A 23,354-nucleotide genomic window follows, 5' to 3' on the forward strand; every position below is an offset into this window, starting at 1 on the left:
GTTTTAAAACGCAAATGCTCTAATGTAAACATGGCCTAAGATGCACAGATTCAACTTTGGCCCATTGTCATCCCAACACCTCATCTGCCATCAGTTTCGTTTAGTGTCGGTCTATTGCAAAAGTTCTTATAAACTTTAAATGAGACTTTGTGTTAAGCAGGGGTTTCCAAACTTTTCATTCCACAACATATTAAGCCCAGGATACACAGCAGGATTTTTGCAATCCAATAAGACCTTATCACACTGTGTGACAAGGATTGTTTAAACTTCAGCAGTAGACTGTCGATGAAGACACCTATTGCATCTGAAGCTGCGACATCTGTCATCAACATGCGCTAGTGGTACACAAATACAGGTATTCAGGTCGTAGAAGCAAACACATTGTTGATGTGCGTTGATCATGCTGAACTTCTTACACTGTCATAAAACTATCGTAGGTGTCTTTGGTCCCAGGACTGGGAAAACAGACGTCTTTAAACCTCTCACACTGTATGAGATAGGACCACCAATTAAGAGCCACGATCACAGAAATCTCCACAATTGTTTCACGATTGGTAATCTTTCATCTGGGACAGCCAAAAATCGTGCCATGTATTATGGGCTTTAGACAGGTGTAATCTTATAGTATATCAAAACCATTGCTAATAATTAATTGGACAAACCATCACTACAATGCAACACTCACTATCTTACGGTGCGACCCACAGGTGGGTCTTCACCCACAGTTTAAAAACCCTGAGTATGAGAAAGAGTATGTTGTATTGTAATTAAAGTCACATCTAAGTGTTATGGAACAGTTTGTCATTATATTCACAGTATTACATGGTTCTTTCAGCGGTTACTACGTTACAGTGCTCTTAAAGTGTCCTGATCAGCTTTGGGTCTTGTGAAGTAATGTAATGAGAACGTGATCAATAGCTTTGCAGTATTTTGTTACACTGTGGCTGTAATCATATTAACACATAGGTTAAACATTTTATTCAAATTTGGTAAACAAACTAGTCAATATAATTCATGCTGTGATGCTGGATTAAACCTGGTCAAATGATTGTGTATTGTGTTTTCAATTTTTTATGAGGTTTCTTCATCTATATAAACATTCTTAATATCACCTTTGGTTTGCTCAGAGTTTGTTCAGATGATTTTTTAAAACTAAATGTTGTGAAAATGCAAGGTGTGTTACACAATTTCAATGGATGGCGTGGGGTCAAAAACTATCAAAAGTTTCAAGCTTAGATATATAACTGTTGACAAACACACTTAATGTGAGTCACACCCAGTAATTATAATAAGCAGGAATTGCAGTAAGCAGGGTCACCTTAAGATAATCAGCTTGTTGGCAATTGTTTTATTTAATTAAATGTATAACTGTTTTCATTTCAGACTGATAAAACAGTCAGAGGGGCAGTGGCTGTTGGCAATGTTCTTGTGTGTTTTGTATTTGTTAATATTTTGTAGTCAGAAAGAGTATGAGATCACCTTTTCTTGTGCATGGTGCTTTATCACCATACGGTAAGTGCCTTTTTAACGTTTTGGATTAAACGCAAAATGTCTACATTGTTTTTTATTATACGTGATATGGGCTTTTATTAATTATATTTAATTATATTTTTTGCTTCAAAATTAATGCCAACCCTTAAAAACATGTTGACTATATTTTTAAAACAATTAAACAAGACATTTATTTAAAAAATGAAATGAGTTGGAGGTCTTTGCCGATTCGTCTGCGTTTGATCGGATTCAAGACCAAACGGAGATGCATTGCAGGCAGGTAGGATTTAGAATTTTTTAAGATCTTAAATACGTCTTGTAGAGATATGGAAGACGTATTATTCAAAGACGATCGTCAGCAGATGTAAAGATCTTTACAAGACGTATCTGAGACGTACGTGTGCTATCTGGGTAATTGCTGAAGAATAAAGACAAAACATCAAGCTTTTAAAGTCATAAAGATAGGACCGTAGGACAAAGAGATAATGATCAGATAAAAAATACAATCACAAACTTCTCACAACGTTGTATTTTCATTGTAATTAGGTAATGTTGCAGTACAACATTTTAAAAGCATTTTAAAAACCACACCCTAAATAACAACAAAAAGGACGATTTATAAATGTTGGACAATACAAAATTGGCACGTTTTCTTTAGGTAGTAAAAAACGTAAATCAAGTCTGTACACTACTAAAACAAAACCAGACCAAAATGCATCATCTGTGAGATGTTTTGTTTAGCTGTTAAACCTTTAAATAAGACTTTTAAATAACAATGACCATACCAGGTGTTTGATGTGTTTCTGATGTCGGCCCACCAAGAAAATGCCCGGTATGCCCGTTTACCAATCCAGCCCTGCCTACCATTATAAAACAAAACACTAATAAAGCTGAGATACATTTAAAGCAATACACTGGTTGTATTTTGGTATGCTCATGGCGTTCTTTAACCTCTTAAGCGTCGTCCTATCCTTTAGAGTGGGGGGGTGAAAAATTGAAGTGCATGTTCAAATGAATATAACTCTGGCATTTTTTGGTCTAGAAGCCTAATCTTTATCTTGTTTTAAAGAAGACAATTCAAGGTTTTCGACTGAAGTGTAAGCAGGTGAAAATATTTAACAGAAAAATTGTTATAGCAGTTTAAATTTATTTTAATAAATACAAATAATCCAATAAAATATTAATTTTATTCAAAAAATTATAAAAAGGTAAATTTTTCAAAAAAGTAATAATGTAAACATGAAGCCATATGTCTCAAGCAGTTGTGATCCAAATTTCAAGTTAAAATCACAAAAAATGAGGTTTGTATCACAGTTTTAGTGGTTTTACCAACAACGGCCAGTAGGTGTCAACGGTTTGCTGCATACTCTTGTCATAAATGAATCAATTGCTGTCACTGCATTATTATTACTGCTAAAACATTTTGAAATATGAAAACTACATTCTAAGAGCTTTCCAATGATATATAGTTTGTCAAAATTTTTGTATATTTATACTAGTATATAGTGTTATGAATATAAAAAATTAATATGCATGCCTATGGGGGGGGTGGCATGTAACAAAAAACTGTCACTAAATTATTTCTATCATCAGATGACTTTGACATATGAAAACTACATTCTGAGAGCTTTCCAGTGATATATATAGACCCCTTCACAGTTCACGTCACAGGCGGCTCCCACTGCGCATGTCGGGGTCAGAAAAGTTATTACAGCAGATTGAGTTGCGTATTACTCGGTATCGTCAAAAATGCCTACTTACGTCGTGGGCTTTGAAAATCGCACCAGGTCTTCCGTTAAGTTTTCGCGATTCATGCAGAATCTCAAAAACAAAAAAATACAACATCTGCGGCTGCAAGTAATTAACGTGCAGACTGGGACAATGCAAATATCAAAGAGGCTTGTGTTTGTAGTGCTCACTTCATTTGAGGTAAGTCGTAATTTTTCAGCACTGTTAGATTAAATTATAAAGCCTGGATGATATGAACAGTTTGACCCCATGCTGCGCGCGCACCCGATAGTCATTCAATGTTTACAAACCTTGAAGGGGTCTATAGTTTATCAAGATTTTTGGGGTTTAGGGTGGGGGGTTTAGTGTTAGAAAAATGTAAAACATATTGGGCCTACATGTGGGCCCGTGATCTTTTTGAAACTGACTCTCACTACATCATTTTTTTCTCAAAATGGTGAAGATATATGATAACTACACTCTTAGAGCTTTCCAATGATATATAGTTTGTCAAAATTGTTTAGGTATGGAATAGGGTATTATTGCTATACATATGTAAAAACAAACTGGGTTCACCTGTGGCCCGATGACATTTTAGATACTGACTCCTACTCTCTCATAATTTCTCCAAAATGGTGATAAAATATGAAAACTACACTCTCAGAGCTTTCCAATGATATATAGTTTGTCAAGAAATTTTAGGTTTAGATAGGGTATTCGTGTTACCAATATATAATAACAACATGGGCCCACCTAACGCATACATATACACTTGTGAATCACTTGCATAAACATGTAAACTTAATGCACGCATATCTATAAACACTTGCATATACATATAAACTTAATACACGCATAAACGTATAAACACTCGCATTTACATATAAACTTGTTTCACGCAAACATATATAAACACTCACACATACATATATAAACTCTGTCCATGCATTTACACCCATTAACCACTTGCATTATTTTGAAGTTAAATGAATGTCTGTCCTGTCTTCCAGTGAGTTTACAGATTAAAGAAACACACAGATGTAAAAACATTAGCTGTGAGTTATGTGTGAAGACACTTTCTGATCATCAGATGAGTAACTGCAGTTCACCTGACAGATAACAATGAGATTAAAAACAACACAAAACACTTAAGATCAGACTGTTTTTCATACTTGCTCCAAAGATTTACCTTCAGTTTGATGGAGTATTAAGGGACTATTAATTCAACATGAGTTTAGTTCAGATCAGACATGATTTAGTCTTTATTATTATTATTCTGAACTACAGATAAATTAGATTTTAAATGCAATGTTGGGCTGTAAGTCAGACTTGGTGACTGCAGCACCCGCTGGCATATGTTCTGATTTGAAGATCACTTTCTGCAATAAAGGCTACAGCTCGAGGAAATCCAAGTCTTAGCTAAAAAGGTTTCCAACACGTTTTAATTATGTTGGAATAAGACTTTTAAAGAACGTCATGAACACACCAAAATACAACCAGTGTACATTTGTTTAAATGTATCTGAGCTTTATTAGTGTTTTATGGTAGGCAGGGCTGGATTGGTACTGGGGCATATCGGGCATTTTCTTGGTGGACCGACATACATTCAAATAAATACCTGGTTGTATATGGTCATGATGTTCTTTATAAGTCTTATTTCAAGGTTTAACAGCTAAACAAAACATCTCTCAAATGTTGCATTTTGGTCTGGTTTTGTTTTCGTAGTGAACAGACTTGATTAATGTTTTTACTATTTAAAGAAATTTGGTATTTTACATAATTGTTTTACTAAATCCATTGTAAAGCAGTGAGGGTCTTCTGTCTCCAGTACAGCAGGAGGCGCTGCAGCTCTTTAGTCCGCAGATAAACTCACTAAAGAAAGAAAGAAAGAAAGAGCGCGCGTGTGATGTGTTTGTGAATCCTCAGTGTTTTCTCTCTTGCGTGTTTCATTGAGTGTAAACAGAGTCTTGTCTCTGTGTATTTTATTGTTGAGATGATGAGATGTGCTTTGCTGTTAATGAGTAGGAACTGATCTGTCTATGCTGGATATATTGATGATTTCATCACAGAAATCTCTCAGCTGAAGAAAGAGGTGGCGTTACTGGAGACAAAGCTGAGGTCAAGAGGAGATTTAGCAATGAATCGAGAGGTTTGTACAGCTAAAACATCATTTACCTGAATCAGATAACATCAAATCATTTCTAATCTTACTCTCTGTGTGTGTTGTGTTGTCAGGATGTGGATTGTTGTGAATCTTCAGTGTATGTGACTGATGATGGGAGTCTGGATTCAGTGTGGATGAGCAGAGATCAGAGCTGCACACCACAGCCACTGCTGGACTCTAAACTCTCTGAAGAGAAATCCAGACACACACAGGACTCCGAGCTCAGTCTGACTTTACTCTGTTATACTGAGTCAAAGCCCACAGACACTCAGGACATTACAGTGTGTGACAGTAAACAGAGCTTACAGGAGGATCAAACCTCCACAGAGTCTCTGGATTCTGTCTGTAACGCTGGAGAACAGCAGCAGATCCTGCAGACCAAACTGAAGATGTGTTCAGTCAAACTCATCGACTGCACGAACCTCATGATGAAGATTAAAACTGAACCCACAGAAATGAAAAATGAACCCACAGAAATGAAAACTGAACCCACAGAAATGAAAACTGAACCCACAGAAATGAAAACTGAACCCACAGAAATGAAAACTGAACCCACAGAAGAAGATGGCACTGAGAAAGATGATTATTTTATTCCATCAGGTATGTCTCCATAATTATTGTTGTGTTTTTAACTGTCATGTGAGGACCTGTTTTGGGTTTTCAGCCACAAATTCAATAATTAAAAGACCAAAAAGTTAAGTACTAAAATGTTAAAGGATATCTTTAATACTTATTAAGGAATAGGCATGTAGGCTTAAAGGGTTAGTTCACCCCAAAATCACTTACTCCTGTGTCGTCCTTAACCCCCTAGTGCTCCGATTTAAAAACACATTTTTAGATATTTTTGATTAAATTTGGGAGGCTTCTGTCTGTCCCATTCTGTCTGACTTTAGTTAGTTTCACAGTCCTTTCCTAAAGGACATTGGCAAAAAGATCCATTAGTCGTTCAATAATAATATTATGAAGTAACGAGAACACTTTTGTAGAGACGAACTGTGCTCTATTGAGACACCATAAATATGAACTAAAATGTGCTTAAATGTATTTAAAAAATTTATTTACGTACCACTTGGAGTAAACTTAAACCCATCTTTGTATGAAAGTTGAGTTCAAGTTTAACACAAGTGTTAACTAAATAAATTTTTAATAAAGAGTATGTTAAAAGTGCATTTTAGTTCATATTCATGGTGTCTCAAATAGCACAGTGAAGTACACTTAGATAATCTTAAGAAGATGATTTTTAGTATATTAAATACGAAATTATTGTGCGAAAATAAAGCACTTTAAGTACACTATGGAAGTGTACAGTACTACTTTTTCACCTGGGAATGAACGAAGTTCAACAAACTGTAAAAACCGGTAGCATACTTTTAAAATCAAGTTTATTAAGTAACACTTACACCATCCCATCCAGTATGTTTTTTCATCAGTAAAACAATAAAGAAGTTATTTTGCAGAAACCCCAGTGCTCCGTTATGCAAGTCAACCGATTCTAAAGCATATATATCCAATACAAAAGTAATCCCCCATAACTCAGTGTGACATATTGACGTCTTGCGAAGCAAATCAATCCGTTTTTGCAAGAAACTGAACATTATTTACAACACTATTAGCGTGAATGCCAAAGCAGGAAACGCGCTTTACGTTCGAGGCGATCTTCTACTGGTGCCGTTTGGTGACTGTTGGCTATGGATGTTGGTCTCTCTGCGCCACCTATAGAGCGGGAGCGTGAAGTGCACTGGACAAAAGAGGCAGATTAAAAACAAAGTGTAAACAGGAATGTGTCTCTCTCGTCCACTTCTAATCCAATCGACCAAAGGTGTCTTAATAACCAGGTGTAAAAATTAGGGCTGGGTATCAATTCAGATGTTCCAGATCGATTCAATTTCGATTCACAAGCTATCAAAACGATTCGATTCTCGATTCAATTTTCGATTCTGGTTCTCGGGGCGGTTTTTATACTCAGTTCAACTCAATGAATATAGATTTAAAGGAGCATTTCACTCGTAGAAATATTAATCTTTATTGAAAATGTGTTGTATTTGTAGTCAAAATGTAACATACATTTTGAATTTGGTGCCTATTTGACCGAGAAAAGGGGTGTTTGTAGTCTTACTCCCTCAACAAAGATGGACTTCCTTCTTTCAGTGATGCAAAATGATGATTTTTACATCATTGAAAGAAGGAAGTGCAACACTGAAATCTGTATTTCCCCTGTCTCAGCTGCAACTGAGGAAATTATGGATGACCATTCAAAAACATGACTGGGGTTCTAATTAGGGCTGGGATAAACCATAATTTTTTAAACGATGAATCTAGCGATTATTTTTCGATGCATCGATTAATCTAACGATTCATTTTATCGGTCCGATTCGATTCTCGATTATCTCCCCATTAATTAACTTGTAAGGGATCTCAGGTTTCGGAAGGATAACAAAACTGCAATCGTTCCCGGGTTTCGGACAAAATATGTCTGAGAGCTATGCTAGAGTACGAATATATTGTATTGCAATATGGAGCGTTAAAGTATTACCACTAAATCAAAACTAAACAACAGATTTGTAAATGAAAAGGTTTCATTACAGTATTGACTTAAAGTTACAGTTGAAATTGTTACACTATAAATATATGAAATGGTAAATAATACAAGCAATTGACTGTTTCCAATGTATGTGAGATATTACCTGATAAGATAGAGAACAGAGAAAGAAAGAAAGTTTAGAAGAAAGAGAACTGGAACCTAGGCCTAATGCCCAGAACCCCAGTGAAGAAGAAAGGAAAGGGAAGAGGCCAATGCAAAAGCCAAAGCCCAGAGCTCATAAAAACCTTGACCTTTATCCTCTATCTCTTGACCATGTGACTAAGCCTAACTTGATACATTCAAATTGACCAATCAGAAGATCACCTTTAACCCCCACTGTACTTGACCAAACCCAACATAATACATTAAAACTGACCAATCAGAAGACCATCTTTAACCCCCACTGTATTGGATAAACAGCTGTGACAACAGTCTTTGATCACTATCAGCACAGGGGGTTGTGACAAGTTGAGACTTAAGCCCTTTTCACACAGAAATTCCGTAAAATACACAGGATATGCATTCTGGATTTTTCCGGAATAGTTAGATTTTTTTTTCATTCACACTGCCAAGTTTACCCGGCATGTGACGGTCCCGGAAAGACACGCGACCTATTGAAAGTCCCGCCCTAGGGATGGGCAATATAAACAATATGCAATATAAACGATAGAAAATTGGCATACGATAGAGATTTTAAATCTATTGCACTATCGCGATAATGCGTGTTAATGAAACAATCTACCCGCGAACTTTAGAGCCACGAGCTGCAGCCGAATAAACATGGATGAAAGCGTCAGCGAAACAGAGGAACTCATGAAAAAGACAGATGCAACATCTATTTTTTTGATTTAAGCCATAAGTTAACTGCTGCTCCACGCGCGAAATTGGCATTATGGTCTAGTAATTGTGAAACATGTATATATATATACATTACTTGTACAGTTTGGCTTTTGTAAGGGTCTATATAACCTGTTCTGAAACGAGTCTATTGAAATGATTATATCGCAATACATATCGCTATCGCAAGAGGCTGCGATGTATAACGCAATATGGATTTTAGGCCATATCGCCCATCCCTATCTTCTACGCAGCGTCTGAAGTTTGCATATTATATATTATTTCTCTCTCCAGAAACAACTCGCGTGCATTTTTTTTATGATAAGACTACAAAGGAGCGCGTGAACGCACAGTTCTATGCTGGTGAATGATCTCAGCTTCAGAGTGGATATTTGACAAGCTCCCTGATTTCTGCTTTGATACAGTTTTCAGACATTTCTCATCGTGATTGTTTATATGCATTTAAAACCCGCATTTTGAGGAGCTGAACGATATATCTTGTTGGGATGACATGCGGGTATTTTCATTTATTATAGCTCAAACGAGCACGTGACGCGATATTCTTTTATGCTGCTGAATGATCTCCGTTTCAACGCAGTAAGTGACGAGCTAACTTACCTGATATCTGCTTCAATCCAGTTTGCTGACATTTCTCGTAGTGAATGTTGTAAATCCCTCATTTTAAAGAGTTGAACCAACTTCATGTTGCCATGACACGAGCGTCCTCACTACGGCATGTACATCATTGTTTATGCGTCTCATATATAATTTCCTGATAACTGCTTCAATCTAGTTTGCAACATTTCTCGTGGTGAATGTTTATATGCATGTTATCTCTCGTTGTAAGGAGCTGAACCATAACTTGTGTTGTGATGATGACGCGCGCGTCCTCACTTCGACACGCCCTTTACGGCATTCTTGTTCACACAGAGGGTTACCCGCGTATCTGACTATGTCCTCTTTCCGGCAACGATCCCAGAAGATTAACGGAACGAGTTTTTGTTCACACATACGCTTGTCTGGCAATTTAACGGGTATTTTCTGGGACCAGAGGTCTGTGTGAATGGGGTTCAAGTAATACATTCCTATATTTTTAATCTTACAAACTAATAGCAATTTATACATGTTGATTTACATATCTGAATGTAAACATTTCAATATATGTTTATTGCTCTTAAAATTTCAAAATAAAAAAAGACTATACAAGTGCAAAGTAATCAGGGATGTGATTTTTCCGGATTAATCCGGAATTCCGGATTTTCCGACCTGAAAATGTGACCTACGTGAATCATGCAGATATGTAAAAAAAATAATAATAAGGGGGGAGGGGGGTATCTCACAGCCGTCGCCATGGTAACCCGGGACGGAACCACAATCGCCGTCCCCGCGCAACAGGGCCACACCGGTGGCAGATGACAAAGAGATGTATTTTCCTTCCTTTCCAAGTATAAACAAGGACTTGTTTCTGACCGTTCGCAAATGGCGGATGGCGAAGTATGATTGTATTCACCAATCAGACCCGATCGTTTATCTCCTCTCTTCTCCTCGTTTGCGACGTTTGGCAGTCACTCGCGTGACGCGAAACAAAGCGGCAAACATATACACGTCGGTTTACTTGGTGGATTTGGAGCAGCAATTTTCACAGAAATGAGAGGAAAAACGAGCGCCATTGCAGAAAATCCTGGTGGCGACTGAGAGAGGGACGATGCAACAATATTGGTTCCGAAAAAAGGCAAGGAAATAAGTTACCTCATCGAGCCTGGTTTAACCTAACTGAGCATTACATTCGTGCATGAAACCTGATCGACGAACACGGAGGGGCGGGAATCGCGGGACGGAGTGTTTCTTCAGTCTCCGGCGTGAATATAAATTTCTTTTCTAAAGTTCGGTAAAAACACATAAATGGCTTAAAATCTTGTTTAAGAATCTGTTTTATAACGAGAATCTCTCTTTCAGCGCGCCTACGTGTGTTTGCGCCGCGTGACAGCCGATTTGAATCTGACAGAGTTCGTCACTGTACATTAAAAAATCCCACACAGACATTACAGCGTAAATGCTAGGATTAAGATTGATTTTATATATAACAGATAATCTAGATACATTTACCCTAATAAGTTTTTAAAAACATGGTAGCCTAATGTTTTAATGTTTTGCTTTAGTGTTTTAATGCCAGACAATCATTGAAATGAGGGAAAAATTAAGAGAAAGGCAGCAGATATAGCATCCTTCTTCAGAAAGAGTAGCAAGAAGCAGCCAAACAAATCTTAGTAAAATACATTAAAGTAGCCTTCAAAATTCACATGAAAAAACATGGAGGTTGAATTATGACTATAAATTGTATGTTAATCTCAATTCATTTTAATAAAAATTAAATTATTGTAGCAATTGTATGTTACATTATTCTGATTAACACACTATAATACTTAAAAGTATTTTAAGGTTGGATGATAGAGATTTTATATGCCACCCCAGAGTAACTGCTGGCCCCTGCCTGGCCACCCCTATGAAAAAATCCCTTGGTCTGCCACTGATTAGCAAAACTCAAAAAATACATTATATTATAAATCTTTACCCGGACAAGTGACTTTTGTGCATGGACAAGTGAAACACAAATTTACTTGTCCGAAGGACAAGTTCCTCAAAAAGTTAATGTCAAGCCCTGATAAACATATTACAACAATTTACGATTAACTAAGAATAATAGTAAACTTCATTATTGTTAATATTGTGACTCTTGATGAGTCTTGATGACGTATGCAGCTTAGAAATGCGACCTCCGGAAGGCTGCAGACTTAGGATTGAGAAACGGCCTCTGTATCATCGTTTGTTTCAAAGGTTTCGTGTGTTTAAAGTTTTAAGGTTGACCAGTTTGATTAAAATAAATAGCACCTGCACTTTTTTGTACAATTACTTCTATTTATTTGTGTCAACCTTCTATTGTTCATGTTTAACAGCTAACAAAGTTACTCATCTACAGGGGTATAAAATTAGAAAAAGAGACCTTTAAGACACTTTATTATAACTAATGGTCCTGTGTAGCACATTTTACAGATATTTGTATTAAAATAATACTCTGGTAAAAATAGAAGTACTGATTTAACTTCTTTACTCAAGTAAAAGTATCAAAGTACAGGCTTGGAAATGTATTTAAAGTATAAAATTAAAAGTAGCCATGCCTTTAGTTCTTTATAAGCCATTGCCTACATTTTATTTGGATGTCGGCAAAATAGGCCTTCTTTTGACATGAACATTTGCATGTTGCACATTTAGCTGTTAAAGTTGGGTAAAAATGCAAAACAAAAATAAGTTAAAACATATTTTTTATTATGGTTGTTGATTAGAGCTGCAACTATCGACTATTTTTTCAACCGATTAATCTATCGATTATTTTTTCGATTAATCGAATAGTCTAATTATTTTTTTATACATATAATTCCCCAACAAATAATAAATGTAACATCTGCCATTTACGCCAACATTTTATTTAAGCATTTTCTTAATTAAACAAACACACAAACCAAAATTTTCAACATGAAAAATAAAGTGGCAGTGCCACTTTAAAAGAGGCATTATTCACCTTAAACAATAAAATAGGCATATATTAATATTTTAAACATTAGTTTATTATTAGTACATGCATTAACTCAGCATTAGTTCAGACTGAAGTAAAAATAAGTTCATTGTGATTCATTAACCCTTATATAAAATGTAATGGTTATATTATTACTGTTAATATTATTACTATTAGTAGTACTGCATTCTCATTTAACTTTAACATTTATCTTTTCTTAAGTTCAGGGTAAAAAACAAGTTCAGTTAGTATGATCTTCTAATATTTTATAAACGGCGTTTACGCCGCTGTTACTTTAAATAAACGCATGTCAGGAATACCTTACAAGACGAGCTTCTGTAATATCTGCGCACATATTCGCAAAAAAGACGTTCATTGGGAACTCCAGACTGCCAGCTGGCTTTCAGTGCACGCGGGCACATGCCTATCAGTTCTCAATGTGACAGTAACTTATTATTTCAAAACTTCTTAATATAAAAACATGTCCTGCTGCTCTTTATTTACTGTTTCAACATACTGCCCAGAAGCGATGCAATGTCGCGTCTGTCAGGCGTCTCGCAGCTCGTATTAAACAAAGATGTAAACGCAGCTGTATTAAGCACAATATGTATTGATTCTATTGTTGTATAAAAACTTACTGTAATAGTTCAAATTCTTACGCTGACGTCTCGTCATTTTGAGGTCGGAGAGCCCCAGGTTGTTTTCTTTTAAGATGATCATACACAGGTGTTGCGCTGCTGTGGTATGCCATTTCAGTTTTACACAGTATGTGTTTTATTTGGTCTCTGCTTAAAGTATTCCCACACTTTTGATCGCGTTCTGTCTGTTTGGTATAACACTTGAATCACCCGGTCGGAGCTGAAGCCGCCTTCATTTCAAAATGTAAACAGTGCGACGCATCGACGCATTTCCGGCAAATCGACGTAATTACGTAATCGACGAAATCGACTACGTCGACGCGTCGTTCCAGCCCTATTGTTGATATAGAGAGAGGTGGTGATGGAGCAGTGGACAAGACACTTGCTTTTGATTCCCACTGTTACACATCCACCAAATAAGTTGTTATGTGTCATACTGTACAAAAAAGTAGCATGTTGCACATCTAGCTGTAAAATGAATTAAAATGTGTTTTTTTGTTCAAATAAGTTGTTATGGGTCCTACTTTACTATCCGTATAGATCCGCCACCAGTTTGATTGGCGTGTGTGTGTGGGGGGGGTCTCAATATATTTTCCTGCTTTTTTGTCCTTGGCCAATCACATGCCTGAGTAATGCATTCATAGTCAGAGGTAGCATTCAATAAAGCGTTTAGTAACCGTATAGAAATCTTAAGTTCACATTACTTTATTTTACATGCTTTTATGAGCAAAACCTCTTCAATGTGCCTTTTGATGGTCAGTGTAATTTTTATAACTTGATTTGTTTTACCCACATTGTTTTTGTGCTTTTCAAGTCCATTTAATGACAGATATAAACACAATTATAGACTTAAGAAGCACATATATTATTAAATCTCTTTCTCTTAAGTTTGTTAATATAGATTAGGACTCATTTACTGCTGGACAGAGAGTGAATGAAACTCCACGAGCATTTAAACCATAAACAAAGCACTTTCACTTTAATTGAGCATGAGCAGCGCAGCAGAGCCGACGCAGAAACGATTGCAGCACTGTTGCTACAGAGCCGCGAGCTCGCGCTGCCCATGCGGTGGGGTGCATGATTGTTGACATGGGTGCTGAAAAACCACGCGCCGCGTGGCCGCAGGCACTGCTCACCCTTACTCCCCTTGCTGTGTGAATTTGTGAAACCGGCGTGGACTGAAGCCACTCGCGTTGCTACTACTCTACGGCGCCGCCTTTTTGGGTCTGACGAATCACACATATTTTGCGTCTACGTATTTTTTGCGTCGACGTCGTCGATTATGTCAACACGTTGTCCCAGCCCTAGTTCTAACTATACAAAGCATAATGCAAATGGGTGAAGTGTACCTTTAATACAAATACTATATTAATAAAAAAGAACAGTGAACAGCAGTTTACAAGTGGGTAATTAATAAAAAGTAATTAAAAGCCAGAACACTATCGTTGTCGTCTTGCTTGCGAAATTTTAAATGCTTCCATACCTCTTGCTTTTTATGTGAAAGTGGCATCAACGTCGATGAAGCACCTAAAACCGCCATTTTAAGCACTGAGTGAAAGAATAACAGGCTCCTTGGCGCAAGGCAAAAGAGGGTGACATCTAGTGAAGAAGGCTAGTAATTTGATTAACGTTAATCTTACATTCAATGTTTGCAGAAAAAATATGAAAAAAATTGATTCTGCTCTTTGAGAATCGATTCTGAATCGACCACCTAGTAAAAATGTTGTGAAGACACCGCGTGACTGCCGCTGCCTGAACTGAGAGACCAATGACTGAAGTAAATGGCAAGGGGTTGTCTGGTGTCACTACACAGTACCAAAACAGTTGAGGGCACTCTGCTGGACAAACAAGTACTTGCATCATTCAAAAACATTTCTTTGTTCTGTGAAAACTTTCGTATCAGCTGCATATCTGTGGCTTATACGCCGATACAGATATATCTGTGACATTCTCATATGGCCGATAAAATCGGCAAACCAATAAATCGGTCGGGGTCTGTTTATTACCTTATATGCAAAGAGGGAGTGATTGTTACTATGATAAGGGTTTGTTCAGTTAAGTAGTGTTGTTGTAATTGTGCTAAAAATTGATTAAGCATATTGGTTATCGGGCAAATAAGTTCCAAATAGTCGGTATAGGTTAAAAAAACATTATCGGACGATCTCTACTGAAGACAATCTGAGCACTTGGGGGTTTAGGAACGAGACAGGGAAAAGTGACCATTTTGGGGTGAACTATCCCTTTACAAAATACTTCATCTCATTCTAGAAGTGTCATCATATAATGCAACAAGGATTGTGAAAGTCGTTGTCTCTACAAATAAAAAAATATTGCTCCGTTTGACGACTCCTACAATGTGGATTACTCTCAAATAATCATGCATTACATTAAGGCGCGTTAGACTAGTCCTAGACTAAAATAAATGTAAGAGCTGTTCATACTGAAAACAACTTGCACTGACATCATAAATACATGAGTGCCCTTTGTTTGGCCTCAAAATGCACACCAGTAATGTTTTTAGTAAGGCATGTTTGTTCAAACTAATTATATTTCATAAGGCCCAGTCCTGATTTAAGCTAATCCCTGTCTGGAAAACCAGCCCTATATGTTTTGTCATTGATCACTAGTTATATTGTTATTATTTTAATAAAATATTAACAAAAATAATTAAAAAAATTTGTTGCTGTATACAAATTTTAATTTATTTGATGTGCAATGACCCATCTGTAATAACAGGACTGACACCTGTCTTCTGTCTATATGTGTGAATCTAGAAAAAGATACAGAATCTCAATTCTTCATCCTTCTTTGTGTAAATAAGGGTGAAAAGACAATTTAATTGTTTCATGTTTCTTTCAGATGTGAAGAGTGATTCATGTTTGGATATAGAAATAATGTCCTCAACATCAAAAGAGCGACTGACAGCACAAACTCTTTCCTGCATCACCTGTGGAAAGACATTCAGCTCACAGAGACTTTTAGAGAGACATGATAGAAAACACACAGAACAGAAACTCTTCACCAGATCTGAGATCAGCTTTACTATCTTACAAGAGAAGAAACTTCATTCAGAAGACCACAGAGAGAAGAAGAAGAAGAAAAAGAAGAAGCAGTTTCACTGTGAACAGTGTGGGAGGATTTGTGTATCATCCTCTAAACTAAATATTCACATGAGGATACACAGTGGTGAAAAGCCCAATGAGAGACCGTATCAGTGCAGTGAATGTGGAAAAACCTTTAGGGATTCACGTTTATTAAAAAAACACCAGCATATTCACTTTAAAGAGAAACTCTATCAGTGTTCATACTGTGATAAACGTTTTTGCCATAACTATAAGCTGATAATCCATGAGAGAGTTCACACTGGAGAAAAACCTTACAAATGCTCTCAATGTGACGAGACTTTTCACTATTCACGTAACTTAAAATTCCATCAAACAGTTCACACTGGAGAGAAACCTCATCAATGTAGTGTCTGTGGGAAGAGCTTTAGTCGCCAATCAAACTTACTAAGTCACCAGAACATTCATACAGGTGAAAGACCTTACAAATGCTCTCAGTGTGACAAGACGTTTACTTTTTCATCTAACTTAAAAGGCCATCAGAGAGTTCACAATGGAGAGAAACCTTACGTCTGCGCTCAATGTGGAAAGCGCTTCTCTAGTTCATCTCAATTCATAGAGCATCAGAGAGTTCATACTGAAAAGAAACATCATCACTGTAGTCTCTGTGGAAAGAGCTTCTCTAGATTATCTCAATTCAGAGTTCATCAAAGAGTTCATACTGGAGAGAAACCTTATCACTGTAGTGTCTGTGGGAAGAGTTTTAGTGTAAAGTCTACCTTACTAAGGCACCAGAGAGTTCATACAGGTGAAAAACCTTACAAATGCTCTCAGTGTGACAAGATGTTTACTTCTTCGTCTAACTTAAAATCCCATCAGAGAGTTCACACTGGACAGAACTCCACGCCAGCGTTTAGAAATAGTTCCCAGCCAGCACCAGCATTTTTCATGATTTTCACAAAAGTTTAATGTCTTCCATAAAACGTACAATATATCAAATGAAAAAACAGGACCTCTGCTTTCAAACAAAAAAAGACGTTTCATCCTACCTTCATTAGTTATCTTGTAATCACCTCTCAAATAAGTGTTGGTTTTTTGAAAAACACCAAATTTTGAGAAAAAGGCTGAGATAATTGCATTTTTGTAAAGGACTTTTGATAGAGATCCGTTTCAGAGCGATCATTAAAAACATACACTGACATAAAGCTGTTGTATAAGTTGTGGAAGAGCACCACCTGTTGGATAATAGTGCTATTGCGGAAAGCCGGAATTACTCGTCATTGGCAGGGAAGCATTTTTTTTTCACTAAAACAATGGTGGAAAACCGGAACGTGAATAATACACTGAGGAGAAGAGCATCTAAATCGCTATTAGAGGGGTGTATGGTGTGCTGCTTTTGGGCTTCCAGGGCCACTTGTAGGCTATAACTATATGACTGCATGTGAAGGTGGCAATGTGATAAATATTGCATATACTTTGACGTATGAAATATAATTGAAATTGGGCCTAATAATCTATGGTGGGTTATTTGTGTATGGTGGTAAAAACATGCAAATAATAAACGTCCGCTCAACTGACCGAGCAGCTAATCAAACGTCTTAAACTTTCAGCGCCTAGCACCGTGTGCGACCCACGTGATGACCTGACGTGAAGTCTTAGAAATTGCATTGAGGTGCTAAACTGTTAAAGCGAAATTTAACCCTAGATATTTTAGCCTGTTATCAGGGGTAATTTATTTCCATTTTGCATTTTACATGAGAAAAAAATTAATTTGCACGATTTCGATAAATTAGATTGATGGTGTGTTGAAGCGAATTTTCGTAACGGTCTTTCGTAGACTCCATTAACCAGAATGCACTGCGCGAAACTGAGTCATTAGCACCACCCACTAACCAATGATCGATGCAGCCTTAAGGCATGTTCTACTTCATGCGGCGCCACAAGGAGCGGAAGTCGGATGAAGGCAAAGTTCCGCGAGAGCGATTTAAAAGCAAACTCTTCCGTATGATTTCACAAATCGCTCTCACGGTACTTTGAGGTCATCTGGCTGTCGATTCTTACGGCACCGCATGAAGCCTAATAGCTTCTTTTACCACTCAACCTGCTCTCAAATCAACTCAAGGTAACTTGAAGTTAGACAGCAGACGAACTCAACCAAACAGTAACTTCGCTTTTACCGTCTCTGAAGGGGAAATCACCAAAACCCTCAATAAAAGATGATTAGAACCTGTGCAGTATGTGGATGCAAGGACAACAAATTCAAGCCACCGGGAGTTTTTATTGTTTACATCAACGCGACCCTCAGTTGGCACACCACTACTCGAAAATTTATATATGCAGCCAGCACTTTTGTTAACGTTAGCTCATCCTGTGCAGCTGTCAATCAAAGAACGTTATCATCTATTGTCAATCATCTTGCATCAAGACCCGCCCCCATTTAGAACGTTCAGAAAATGTAATAGAGACAGAGCCTAGCGCGTCATAACTTGAAAACCACGCCCACCAGGAGGAAACCAATCCAACCATCTCCATTGACTTTGTATTGCTAGAGGCTGCCTCCTTGTCATTTCTGGCTTATAACAAAAAACAGAATAATGCCTAAACGCTGCTGTGTGACAATATGTACAGCTAACAAGCCAAAAAAAACAGAAATAAATTTTTATAAGCTGTCGACTTCAAAAAATGAGCGTTTAAAGTAGGGATGCTCATATCAGTTAATTTTCCCGGCCGACAACCGTAGCTTCTAAACCGAACATTAACCGTTAACTTATAAGATTTTAATATGAAATTGTCATTGTAAAAATACAGTTGACAGCTGTCTGTGAACTAGTAAAAACAAAAGATTTAATTTGAACGTGCAAACAGCAGTGACAGATCAACAACAGAACCAGGATTCATACATTATCAGATATTCACGCAACATTACCTTATTAAAAAGCACGCTATCGGTCCAGAGGATTAATATCCAAAAAGGGCAGATTGTCTCCGTTTCTTCTACCACAGTGGTCATTTCTAAAGCAGGATGCTTTTCAGAAAGTTTTGCTTTTGCGTCGTCTTTCCCCGTTTGTGCAAAAAGAGAGATGTTTATGTTCAGGGTCAGAGGCCATCACCGAACGTCTGTCCGGTTGTGCGCGAAACGGAACGCGTCATCTTGCGCGGACACGCGCGCGTCTCCGTTCAGCTTCAAACACGCATACAAATGATTTCTCATACAAATGATTATCAGACCGTCAGGGCAGCAATAATTTGTGTCATTTACAGGACATTCACAAATTACAGATAGAAAAGTGGCTAAATGTCTGTCGGCTCATGACTACACGCACCATGTATTAACAAATATTTTTTTATTTTAACTGATAATGTTAACCGGTCATAAATTCTTACCTTCGGTTAACGGTTAAACGGTCAATGTGAGCATCCCTAGTTTAAAGACACAAAAGTGGAAACAGGCAACTTTTCATAGTACTCCTATTAGTAGAACTGCGTCCACTAGGGGGAAACGTAGTCGGCAATCCACTTTTTTCTCCTTAAAGGCGCAAAAGAGGATGATTTTCGCCGACTGAGAATCCAAAAATGGTTACTGAGTTTTTTAAATGAGCGCATGGGTAAGAACAGCCTCCCTCCTTCACAGCTCATTTCTGGGGAACGCCTTCCAAAACTCGTGCACGAATATTTGAACGAGTGTTTGTTTACCACCGGCATATGCTGTGTCGCGTCAGTGGATTCATTATGTGAAATGATATGATAATAAACACATAAGACCTTAAAACGTTAAATCAGTCGACGCTTATTTACTCCCATTTCAACTAGCATGTAGCAGACTGGTCACTGCCTTACAACTACAGGTACAATAACAACGTCGATATACCTGAAAAACAGTACAACAATAATTATTCCACAAAGAAAGAATAATCACTGTTACCTGTCGGGAAGAATTTTTGCGAACTGCGCGTCTGTCTTGACACCTCTCTGTTCCTTCATTGCTATCCAGCGTTGAAATGTTTCTCCAATAACGACTCTGGTTACATTACGTTCTTCTGACAATTTTCTCATATTCCCAGCGGCTTTAAAAAAGTATTTCTTTTGCGTCCTACTTTGGGTTTTTTCTCTTCCATGGTGCAAAATCGAGGAGGAAAGCAGGATCGACATTCATGCACTATGCGCATGCCTTACTGGAGCGCGCACATATCTCACAAGGATCGTAATGGCAGTGATTGACAAGCCAGAGGGCCAATGATGATTGCGATGACCGCATGAGCAATTGGCTGATGTTTTTAAGGCCCTATCTTGTGTACAGATGACGTATATTAACAGGGCCGGGTCTACGGGGGGGCTGGGGGGGCATTTCCCCCCCAGATTTTCCTTCTGCCCCCCCAAAAAATATCCAGCCAACCATAAAATAACGGAGTCTTTTTAAACATAAAACGTCTTCTGTTGGCAAATGCTAGTGTTTACGGCTCCCGCCCACTATTGTCTGATTAGCTTATTCACACGTTGGGTGTCTCTTCAGCAGTATTTAACTCATAGGAAAAGTACTACGGTAACTAAAAAAAACCGCATCTTTAAAATATATATCAGAAACGATGCAATTTAGTATTACATAAACGTTATAACACAACACATATTAAAATTAAACTTTTTATAGTAAAATAGCCCCTTATCCTTTCTTAGACTCACCTCATTATTTATTCATTCAAATACAACAGCCAATGGCAAGCCTCCAGCAGCATTTAACGTGTTTGTTTTAGACGTAGTTCTGTTTATTAAAATTAGAATATGCAGTTTTGTTGTGGCATACTATAGTAGATATAATTGATATAAGATGGTTATACAGTAAATATACAGCATTGTAACAGCTGAGAATCGCGTGCAGTTTTAAAATCACATTTTAGCGGTTTTTTCATCGTCATTCATCATCAGCCCATTCAGCTCGCGTTTGAGGAAAAACTTCACATACAAAAATCTACAGACTTTTAAGTTCAGATGGAACTGTCACTCGCAAGGTCATCGTAAGGTAAAACGTTGTATTTTATAATGTTGCATTGTATTATAATATCTAATTTGCTGTGTTATGAACAAAGCAGTGTGATTTATCTTTGGTCTTGTCGCAAATCACACTTACAGTATTTTAGGGCTTGTGCTTTTGTCTGGTTCTGTTACAGGATAACCTTTGACGAATTTGTCATGCATGTCACATTGCTTTCATAATGTTTCAATATAGATTATTTAAACCATTGTGCTTTGTTGTGATATTTGAGGTTGCTGCAGCAGCATGATATAGCTTATCACATATCACATTGAAAATGCCTTATTTTAAATGAAGAAAATGTTTTAGAAGTGGAAATAAAGTGCTTAACAAGTGTTTATTTAGAATAAAGGCATATGTTCGGTAGGTATAAGAATGGCTTTAATTTATCTATAAGTGAAATAATAGATTAAATGCAGTGTACACATTAATAAAATATAGCTATATGTACAACTTTGCATTCATATCACCTGCTTGCCTGATTTCATTAACTGTGACTTAATGTGTAAAACTACATTAAGTGTAATCATTATAACATTATAAATCTAATCCATCTAATTTTAACGTGCAAAAGGACATATAAATGGCCCTTTATTTTAAGACATAGCCTATGCAAAATAATATTGGATTGAAACATCCATAATTTTAGTGTATGAATCATTTTAGTCGAGAAATGTCTGCCCACCCAAAAATCCTGACTGCCCCCCCAGTCCAGCAAGCCTAGTACCGGGCCTGTATATTAATATTATTACTTTCAGTGCACCTAATAAATAGTCTTTTATCATTTAGTAAAGACAGTTTCAAGTAATATTGCAAAAATGTATAAAACAAAAATCCTCTTTTGCACCTTTAAAGGCTGGGTTTTACTGTTCGACAGCTTATAAAAACTTGGCATTCACACACAGAGACTGGAAAGGTCCCGGAAGACACGTGACCTGTTTGAAATCCTGCACTTTCTTCTCGGCAGTGTCTGAAGTTTACTTATTATTCATTATTTCTCTCTCCAGAAACCACTGGCGTGCATTTTTGATAACGATATATCTTGTTGCGATGACGCGTGGGCATTTTTGTGTGTTGTAAGCTCATTATTCTTTTATGCTGCTGAATGATCTCTGTTTCAGCGCTAATAGTGATGAGCTAACTTACATGATATCTGCTTCAGTCCAGTTTGCTGTCATTTCTCCTCGTCATTGTTATTCTGCATATAAATTTCTCGACTCTCGTTTTAAAGAGCTATACCATAACTTAATTGTTGTGATGACATTCAGAAGATTTACGGGACATGTTTGCGCTCACACAGAAGCGTGTCTAGCAATTTTACGAGTATTTTCTGTGACCAAAGTGCTGTGTGAATGGGGTGTATGTGTGGTTGTTTTATTTTCAGGCAGCAAACATACTGTAACTATATATAAAAATGATAAATGTGTCAATAAAATATGAAAACAACACAAATTAACACTATTGTATAATCTCTTTTATAAACTCTTTTGTTATGTGTTAAAATATAAATATTTTATGTTGTGTGCTATGTGATTTTAAGAATGGGTTTCAAAGACCAATTCTTTGAAATTTTGACCATAATGTCTTGGCTTGGATAGGAACACACTGAGAAAGGAACTGTTCAGATTATTTATAGAGATCGACCGATATATCTGTTTTCCGATATTTTCCCCGATATTTGAGCATTTTCCGATGATCGGATATCTGTTTTGTAATATCGGATTGACCGATAAACAAGAAAATTGCGCGCTGGACGCATCTGAGGAGAGGAGCTCACAGCAGCAGCAGCGTGCACAGCAAATATGACGGCGGAGTGACGCGACTTTATTAAAAGGACTTTGAGTATACTTACTTTGCATATGAGGCATTTATAGCACAGCTTATTTGTGCATTAATGTATGTTATGTTAAATAAGTTGATATATTAAAAGCAATGTATGCAGCTTGTCTAATGCTGCGTTCCAGGCAGGTTTTTAAACCCGTGAGTTACGACTTCAAAACCACGACTCACGACCCTATGCGTTCCAGGCAGGCTGTAACTCGTGTTTTTACAACCTTCTACCGGTGAAAGTGCACTGGAATGGCAGTCAAACCCGTGTCTTCCCACCCGTGAACTCGTACTAGATCGATGTACTCCCAGTTCAGAGTCGTGAGTCATGGTTTTGAAGTCGTGAGTTACGGGTTACAGGTTGCCTGGAACGCAGCATAAGAATAGAGGCGAACTCACAGAGTCACGCTGGCTGATCCATCAAATCCG

At 37.3% G+C, this 23,354-nt stretch overlaps 1 protein-coding gene across 1 annotated transcript; it reads left to right on the top strand.

The window, feature by feature from the left end:
• The first annotated feature begins 5,356 nt into the window (after nucleotides 1-5,356).
• LOC141279841 (uncharacterized) lies at nucleotides 5,357-20,220 on the top strand. The gene is made up of 3 exons (XM_073815487.1): nucleotides 5,357-5,368; nucleotides 5,455-5,983; nucleotides 15,870-20,220. Exons 1-3 carry the CDS (start codon nucleotides 5,357-5,359, stop codon nucleotides 17,039-17,041), a joined length of 1,713 nt encoding a protein of 570 aa, XP_073671588.1. The 3' UTR covers nucleotides 17,042-20,220.
• Nucleotides 20,221-23,354: the final 3,134 nt, after the last annotated feature.

The sequence above is a fragment of the Paramisgurnus dabryanus genome, chromosome 8 (genome assembly GCF_030506205.2).
Source record: "Paramisgurnus dabryanus chromosome 8, PD_genome_1.1, whole genome shotgun sequence".
NCBI lineage: Eukaryota > Metazoa > Chordata > Actinopteri > Cypriniformes > Cobitidae > Paramisgurnus > Paramisgurnus dabryanus.

Bases quoted from the DNA above. Each gene is read 5' to 3' on its own strand.
- LOC141279841 (XM_073815487.1), top strand. The intron at 5,984-15,869 runs GTATGTCTCCAT...TGTTTCTTTCAG, and splicing joins TGATTATTTTATTCCATCAG to ATGTGAAGAGTGATTCATGT.